General features: G+C 42.4%; 2 protein-coding genes across 3 annotated transcripts in view; both read right to left on the minus strand.

Annotated features, from left to right (window-relative positions):
- Positions 1 to 7463, minus strand: part of LOC124479832 (globoside alpha-1,3-N-acetylgalactosaminyltransferase 1-like) — a 29881-nt gene extending 22418 nt beyond the window's left edge. The window contains exons 1-2 of the mRNA XM_047038751.1: positions 7440 to 7463; positions 7092 to 7139 (exon numbers count right to left, since the gene is read on the minus strand). The gene's annotated coding sequence lies outside the window, so the exon portion shown is untranslated. The remainder of the gene's footprint in view (positions 1 to 7091; positions 7140 to 7439) is intronic.
- LOC124479829 (globoside alpha-1,3-N-acetylgalactosaminyltransferase 1-like) lies at positions 2864 to 8631 on the minus strand. 2 transcript variants are annotated; one of them, XM_047038745.1, is made up of 9 exons: positions 8457 to 8631; positions 7796 to 7902; positions 7440 to 7490; positions 7092 to 7139; positions 6458 to 6484; positions 6214 to 6246; positions 5921 to 6055; positions 5279 to 5411; positions 2864 to 5141 (listed from the first exon to the last, which is right to left on the minus strand). In XM_047038745.1, exons 5-9 carry the CDS (start codon positions 6472 to 6474, stop codon positions 4587 to 4589), a joined length of 873 nt encoding a protein of 290 aa, XP_046894701.1. In that variant the 5' UTR covers positions 6475 to 6484; positions 7092 to 7139; positions 7440 to 7490; positions 7796 to 7902; positions 8457 to 8631; the 3' UTR covers positions 2864 to 4586. The 2 variants fall into 2 exon arrangements, with proteins under 2 accessions (XP_046894701.1, XP_046894700.1); XM_047038744.1 differs by having other exon boundaries at positions 7796 to 7831; positions 8457 to 8629.
- Positions 8632 to 8847: the final 216 nt, after the last annotated feature.

Raw genomic sequence — 8847 nt, forward strand, 5'->3', positions numbered from 1 at the left:
CATCCCACCAGCACTACCCAGCTGATAGCCCTGAACCCCCAAGAACATTCTTCAACAGACCATTTATAGATAAGACAGTTCACAAAAGTCATCGGTCCATCCTACAGACATGCAGCTATACTAACTCTCTTCTGTTATTGGTTAACTCTTTAGAACAATACAGTTGAATCCACATAGTCTTCAGACCAACTGTCTCTTCCCCCCCCAAGTGAAAAGAATAGAACTCTTCCGGGTCACCCAGACTTCACATCTCCTAGCTGTAAACTTCTTTTAAAACACATTTCTTGTACATATGACCAGCATTTCTTCACACAAGACATGGAGGGAACCTGGCTGACATACATTGAAGAATTTTATCATTTTGATATTAAACATAGTCAAATTTAACACCTCCACTAGATGAAGACTGTCCTTCAATGCTCTGAACCACAAGAGCATGCAGTTAAACAAATTACAATTAAACAACATGAACCTCCAAAATGCAAGAATGTACCTGTAGAAAAGCAAGCAATAACAATATAGTTCACAGAGAGTACAATAATTTAAAACAGTTACAAGTCTTGACCAAAATACTTAAAATCGTGTTCTTTACAGAGAAAAACAAGTTGCATTTGATCAGTGCAGGATGTGTTATCGGGTTAGTAATCTGAGGATTGCCGGTTCAATTCCCGTCCGTGCCAAATTACGTTGTGTCCTTGGACAAGGCACTTCACCCTACTTGCCTGGGGGAATGTCCCTGTACTTGTTGTAAGTGTCTCTGGATTGGAGCGTCTGCTAAATGACTAAATGTAAATTATGTTAGCAGTCGCTCCAAATGCGTTTGGCCACGGCTGTACAAGACAATCAATATAGAACAACTGTGAAACCCCAAAACATCTAAACAATGACAAGAACACTATATGGCTACTTGTCAAAAATATTAATCTATCAAGCATTGCACAGTCAGTCGGTGAACAAGTTTAAGAAAGCTTTATTGCTTGTGGCCGGCCCACAAGGAGACAAAAACATCACACCCCATTGTGCTACAAGTTTGTCCGCTAGCATGTTGCGCTAGCTAGCTATTTAAGCAGAACCGCCCTTTACAGTCATTGGTTAAGACAAAGGCATGCAAATGTTCCATTGCTCTTCTTCATTGGCTCCTTGCATAGACCTGGCGCGCACGTGTGTGCGTGCGTGTTTGAGTGTGTGCGTGCTTGAGTGTGTGCGTGTGTGTGCCTTTTGACCCCTGTAAGCTTGACCACATGATTCACCCAACACAGATAAGGCCAGACATCTTTTATGGCCTCTCCAGTAAGAGAGAGTGGTCAGCCCAGGTCACCTTGTTTACGTATGCCTCATGTTACCCAAAGTCCAGATTTGGGGGTAGGCTTCTCCCTACACACAAGGAATGCTGAACACAGAATCATTCTTATACAGGATAAATGTGTTACATCTTCAATTTCTCCAACACTACTAAAATCAAAACACATCAAATGAGCAATCACATGACAACTGAAATACAACATTATGTTACAGACTTAAAGATGTTTTTTTGCTGGGATATAGAAACACGTCCCTGATCACATCTGTCCTCAGTTTGGGCGGATCTCTGCGTAGTTCTTTTCCACCCCTGAGAAACGAACCAACTTTATCTCCTTGTTCCAGCCAGCTACGTCCATCCACAGGTACTCAGGCGACAGTAACTTGGACGGCTTGTTATACAGGAAGTACCTGTTCAGGTGGCTCTCTTCTTGCCACGCTGCCTCGATCCCATTGGCCGTGTCCGCCTCAAAATTCTGACTGCAGGTCTTTGTCATGGCGCGGACATCCTCCAGCAGTCCTCCAAAGACAGCACCTCCGTAGTAGAAGTCTCCCTCCCCCAAGGGAATGTAGGCCTTTAATTTACTTTAATATTAAATGATTATTTATTATACGATAATATTGTTGTATTTTATTTAGTAATATTGATCACAACAGTTATTGAGTTGTGTTTGTTTGTGTGTAGAACATAGGCCTACATAGATTCAGTGTGCAGGTGTTACAGATGCTATTCAATCTCTCCATATTTCAGTGTCAGACAGGAAGAATTGAACAATTTGCAATCTGATGCTCGTTCCAAAATATTGACTTGTTCATGTTGAAAAATACTGTTGTGTGGTCTGTTTTGATATGGATGCTTAGTTGTTGCAACCGTCCCCAACCCTATCAGCCATGACAGAACATCATGTGCTAGCTAGACACACTGACCTTGACACATGCTAACCATCTCACTTAGAAGTCAACAAAACATTAATTCAAACTAAGTAAGTTTAGATTAATTCATACAAAAGGTCAGGACAGTATGACAAAAATACAGCTCTTTAAAAAATGTACTTTCATACTTCCAAAACAAGTTTTGTGGAATGCAGCAGCAGATGTTGAATATGTGTTCTGTCTTCTTGGTGGGGGGAGGGGTGTAACTGTGCATGTGCAGTATGTGTCATCACTCTAGCATGTTTTTTGATTGGAGGAATAAGACTTGTTGCAACTGTCCCTTGTTGCGACTGTCCCCAGTCTCCCTATCACATAATTTCGTGAACCAGTCACGAAAAAGAATCTAATATTTTGTGACAGGTTCACGAAATTGGCACTTGGTGCCTGCAGCTGCCTGAGGGGGGCGCCAATATGCGAAATCCACACAAAGTGAAACGATAAATAAGAGAAAACCACGCAGATTTTTTTTTTAATTTATGCTCGTGCACCCCCCACGTGACATGAAAAATTGCCCGTGCCTAAAACCGCCCCTGGTTAATGTACAGTGCCAGATCAGAGCATACAATGCCTTTAAAAAGATCATGGCCAAGTGTCACGGAAGTTTTTGAGAGAATCAATTGTAAAGCTGAAGTCGGGTGAAGTACAGTTTATGTTTATTTGATGTATGACGTAAACATAATAATGTTACCAGCATAACATCATCGACACACAAACATAAGACAATAACACAAAGACAATTCCATACAGCTCCATCTCGCATTCTAGAATGTAACCGGGAGAATCCATCCCACCAGCACTACCCAGCTGATAGCCCTGAACCCCCAAGAACATTCTTCAACAGACCATTTATAGATAAGACAGTTCACAAAAGTCATCGGTCCATCCTACAGACATGCAGCTATACTAACTCTCTTCTGTTATTGGTTAACTCTTTAGAACAATACAGTTGAATCCACATAGTCTTCAGACCAACTGTCTCTTCCCCCCCCAAGTGAAAAGAATAGAACTCTTCCGGGTCACCCAGACTTCACATCTCCTAGCTGTAAACTTCTTTTAAAACACATTTCTTGTACATATGACCAGCATTTCTTCACACAAGACATGGAGGGAACCTGGCTGACATACATTGAAGAATTTTATCATTTTGATATTAAACATAGTCAAATTTAACACCTCCACTAGATGAAGACTGTCCTTCAATGCTCTGAACCACAAGAGCATGCAGTTAAACAAATTACAATTAAACAACATGAACCTCCAAAATGCAAGAATGTACCTGTAGAAAAGCAAGCAATAACAATATAGTTCACAGAGAGTACAATAATTTAAAACAGTTACAAGTCTTGACCAAAATACTTAAAATCGTGTTCTTTACAGAGAAAAACAAGTTGCATTTGATCAGTGCAGGATGTGTTATCGGGTTAGTAATCTGAGGATTGCCGGTTCAATTCCCGTCCGTGCCAAATTACGTTGTGTCCTTGGACAAGGCACTTCACCCTACTTGCCTGGGGGAATGTCCCTGTACTTGTTGTAAGTGTCTCTGGATTGGAGCGTCTGCTAAATGACTAAATGTAAATTATGTTAGCAGTCGCTCCAAATGCGTTTGGCCACGGCTGTACAAGACAATCAATATAGAACAACTGTGAAACCCCAAAACATCTAAACAATGACAAGAACACTATATGGCTACTTGTCAAAAATATTAATCTATCAAGCATTGCACAGTCAGTCGGTGAACAAGTTTAAGAAAGCTTTATTGCTTGTGGCCGGCCCACAAGGAGACAAAAACATCACACCCCATTGTGCTACAAGTTTGTCCGCTAGCATGTTGCGCTAGCTAGCTATTTAAGCAGAACCGCCCTTTACAGTCATTGGTTAAGACAAAGGCATGCAAATGTTCCATTGCTCTTCTTCATTGGCTCCTTGCATAGACCTGGCGCGCACGTGTGTGCGTGCGTGTTTGAGTGTGTGCGTGCTTGAGTGTGTGCGTGTGTGTGCCTTTTGACCCCTGTAAGCTTGACCACATGATTCACCCAACACAGATAAGGCCAGACATCTTTTATGGCCTCTCCAGTAAGAGAGAGTGGTCAGCCCAGGTCACCTTGTTTACGTATGCCTCATGTTACCCAAAGTCCAGATTTGGGGGTAGGCTTCTCCCTACACACAAGGAATGCTGAACACAGAATCATTCTTATACAGGATAAATGTGTTACATCTTCAATTTCTCCAACACTACTAAAATCAAAACACATCAAATGAGCAATCACATGACAACTGAAATACAACATTATGTTACAGACTTAAAGATGTTTTTTTGCTGGGATATAGAAACACGTCCCTGATCACATCTGTCCTCAGTTTGGGCGGATCTCTGCGTAGTTCTTTTCCACCCCTGAGAAACGAACCAACTTTATCTCCTTGTTCCAGCCAGCTACGTCCATCCACAGGTACTCAGGCGACAGTAACTTGGACGGCTTGTTATACAGGAAGTACCTGTTCAGGTGGCTCTCTTCTTGCCACGCTGCCTCGATCCCATTGGCCGTGTCCGCCTCAAAATTCTGACTGCAGGTCTTTGTCATGGCGCGGACATCCTCCAGCAGTCCTCCAAAGACAGCACCTCCGTAGTAGAAGTCTCCCTCCCCCAAGGGAATGTAGGCCCGTGACTCCGGACGGCGTTCGTATGTAAACTGGTCACGCTGTAGTGTCCAGAAACTAGGGTGTATGGTGGCGACCAGTCGACCCAGAGCTTCCACCCCAAAGTGAGCGTGGAACTTGGAGTCGACGTCCAGACAGAAGATGTAGTCTGCTTGACCCCTGATCGTATTCTCGATGAGCAGCTGGATCATCTCCATCCTGCGAGCTGAGATTTCCTGCCAGCGGTTGGAGCTGGGCACCTTCATCACTCTCACCTAAAGAGGTGGATGAGAAAGAGGGGTATGAGAAAGAGAGGGATGAGGAGAAGGAGGAAGAGGAGAAACACTGCAACATTACTGTGGGGAGAGGAGACAATAAAGCTCAGTTAGCCTACCAAGCCTGCCAGCCTTACCCGTCTCCCTTCCGCCAGGGTAACATTTGGAACGTCTCCAGGTCTGTCAGTAAATATGTAGTAGTCAACCTTGTAGCCAACCATGTAGTGTATCTCTGCCGTCTCCAGGAAGTCCTTCAGGAAAGCAACATACCTGACAGGAGGGACGGCTAAGTTCTGTTTCTCTTTGAACATTATACAATTGTGTAGAAACCCATAACTAAGTAACTTGGATTATCTATTATTAATTTAATGACATTTCTGAGCCAGTCACATGTTCACCTTTTGCCTGTAATGTTAACAGCAGGTGTTGACAACATTACAAAATGATTATTCTGTACCATATCTATCTTAGGCCGTGGCTACAGCAACACACAAACACTCTGTCACACACACATCTAATCTAGAAGGGGAACGTGAAAGAGGTTTTATTTTGGCAGTTACGGTATGTAAATGTAAATGTTACATGAATGCAAAATCACATCAGTTTTTCATATTAAACTGACAATGTACTCCACTTCCTTCTGCACTAAGGTGGTTTCATATTTTGAATCAAATATGTTTTGTTTTGGGTAAATACACGTTTGTAAATACTTTGACATTTAAAATGTTTGATAGATAATACTCTATACTATATTCTATAAGCAACTGTATTGTACCTACTTTCCTACAGCAAAGACTGTGGTTGCTATGGTGAGGTTCATGGGCTTGTAGATACTGTCGAGGAGAGCGATGTTGAAGCTGCCCTCCCAGACAATAGGAGCCAACCAGGGGCTCGCGAACACCACGTCAGTACGACTGGAACAAACACAAACACAGACATTAGAAACTTCTGTGGTGGGACATTGGCACACCGTCAACAAAACAGTTTTGGGCATGCTATCACATTCTCCTGCTAAACATGAAGCTTGATGTCAAATTTCTTTCGTCTTCCATATCACCCTAGTGTTTCTTACCTTGGGAACACTGTAGGCTGGGTGTACAATAACCTGCAGAGACAATATATGGTTACAGGTCCTTGTATATAGAGATTAGGACATGGTCTCATGCACTACAGGATCCACCAACCATTCTGGTTTTACAAGTTTAGACTAACTGGGCCATAGGTAAACCATGGTCCACTGGCTGCCAAACACAACGCTGCAGTAGGAGAACTGGTCGGTGTAGCAAATATGTCAGTAGGATGCAATGTGCCCTTACCCCTCAGGAGCTAGCATGTCTCGTGTCCTGGAGTTGGAGAGGGGAGGAGAGGGTGGGAGGGGGAGGAGGAGGAGAGGAGAGGAAAGGAGGGGGAGGACAGGAGATGAGGGGGAGGAGAGGATAGGAGAGGAGAGGGAGGGAGGGGAGAACAAAGTTTATAAAAATTCAGATAAAAGAAGAATAATTACTGAAAGAAGAAGCAAGTTGAGGCACTGTCACATATTTATTTCATTCTGTTGTCATTTCCTTGATAAAATGTTATGCAGCAGTAAAGTAAAACACCATTTTGTTAAATGTAAACATATTCACTGGAGAATCTTTTAAGGATACACCTTAATACGAAAACATTAACACCCTGTAGAATTTCATTTCAAATTAAACTGAAGTAAACTTCCCCATGACCCAGGACTCCACCTGCCCCTCCTCCCTCCCATCCCTCTATCCCCCCCCCCCCCCTGCTGATAGTAGCAGACGGTAAGAAGAGTGAGCAGAAAACTGATATAATTGCATGTGCTGCAAAGCTTTACAGCACAACACTCAAATACATCACAACCTTACGGTTACGGCAATCTCCCGTGTGATTGGTTAAACCTGATGTAGATGTGAAGCCAACTGTTCCTTACTATCTTCTTACCTTGATTTAACATCAGACAAGTGGGTGGAGACAGGGATGGTGATGGGGCTATCAGGAAGACAGAGGAGAGTGTAAGAAGAGTGTAGCAGAGCATAGAAGAGTAGTGTTGATCGGATTCACTGTAGACATGACAGACTGATTTGGCAAGCTCTGATTGGTCAAATGGTGTTCTTTATGGAAAGGCTCTGAGCAGTCCGATGGTGCAAAATGGACAAGCTCGGATTGGTCAGATGTTGTTCATACTCGGGATCTGATTCGTCAGGTCTTGCTTAACAGCAGGACATAATTAGTCCAAATGTTTTAGGCATACTTATTTACTGGAGGTTTCAGGAAAAGCTTCATACTAACCTACAGGCTGCATTGGTCTCAATGACATCAGAACCTTCAGAAAATCTGGATCTGAAAGATTTGAAAACCACATATATACAGTGACCTTTTCTATTCTCTTATGAACACAACCAACGTGCGCAGAAAGACAAACAGACAGGCTATCAGGCACAGGCAGGCTGAAATACAGGCAAATACAAACCAATGCAGACCATTACATTTGATGCATTTTACATGTATACACAACTGACAGATAGAAACAGATAAGCCACAGTTACAGTAATTGTATTTGAGTAATTTCCCAGTATTGGAGTATTTACAAATATCCAAGGCAGACAAACCAAAGTCATGGAGACAAACAGAGAAAGAGGTATTACCTGATGTTGTTGGAAAAGTAGAAGGCATAGCAGATCCTAAGATGTGTGACAGGTGCGAGGAGAGACAGGTGACACAGGTGAGTAGTGAGGCAGCAGACACCATGTGTCTGTCACCATGTGACAGAGTCGACACCCATATCCAGCAGCCATGAAAGAGGAGCATAGTGAAATAGCTAACACGGCACTCCCTCATACAATCATACAGTGTATGCAAGTCAGATGAGGATCAGGGCCGGCGAGAGTACCTTCGCCGCACTAGGCAAAATGTTAACAAAAGCTAACAACGCTACAAAAAAATAATCAACTACTTAGGCTACAACTCGAATTCCAGAAAAGTTGGGACGTTTTTTACATTTGAATAAAATGGAAACTAAATGACTTTCAAATCACATGCGCCAATATATTATTCACAATAGAACATAGATAACATAACAAATGTTTAAACAGAGAAAATGTAAACTGTTATGCACAAAGTTAGCTCATTTAAAATGTGATTCCTGCTACAACACAACATTAAGTTACTTGAATCGATTGCAAGCCCTAAAATATACATCATTTGACTTTTTTTCTGTTTCTATAGCAGAACAACAGAATGGATGCAAATGGAAGTTAATGAAAGAGAGAAGGGGAGTAAGTTTAAGACACAAAATTCATTACTTACATCAACAGAAGCACTACAGTTAGACACAGACTAAAGATTTTCATGAAATTTGAACCCAGCATCTTCTCTGTCCAAGGTTACACTCCCGTCGCTCCTGTCCTGCTCCTGTCGAACCCTCCAGATCAACTTCAGAGTGACAAGGGCTATTTTTAAGCAATTTACCTACCCATCTTCGGGCTAAGCGTGTCAATTTACCCTAACTGGTTTTACAGGTTCAGAGAGTAGGAAGAGGAGAGGAGGGGAGGGGGAGGAGAGAGAGAGAGACAAAACCCATTACTTACATTTACAGAAGCTCCGCTTGATTTAGTGTCAGTTTCATTCTTCAGGCCACGAGAAGTTAATCTCATGTTAAGACTTCTATTCATACAACAACCTCCTATATACATCCATT

The sequence above is a fragment of the Hypomesus transpacificus genome, chromosome 17 (assembly GCF_021917145.1).
Source record: "Hypomesus transpacificus isolate Combined female chromosome 17, fHypTra1, whole genome shotgun sequence".
Classification (NCBI taxonomy): Eukaryota; Metazoa; Chordata; class Actinopteri; order Osmeriformes; family Osmeridae; genus Hypomesus; species Hypomesus transpacificus.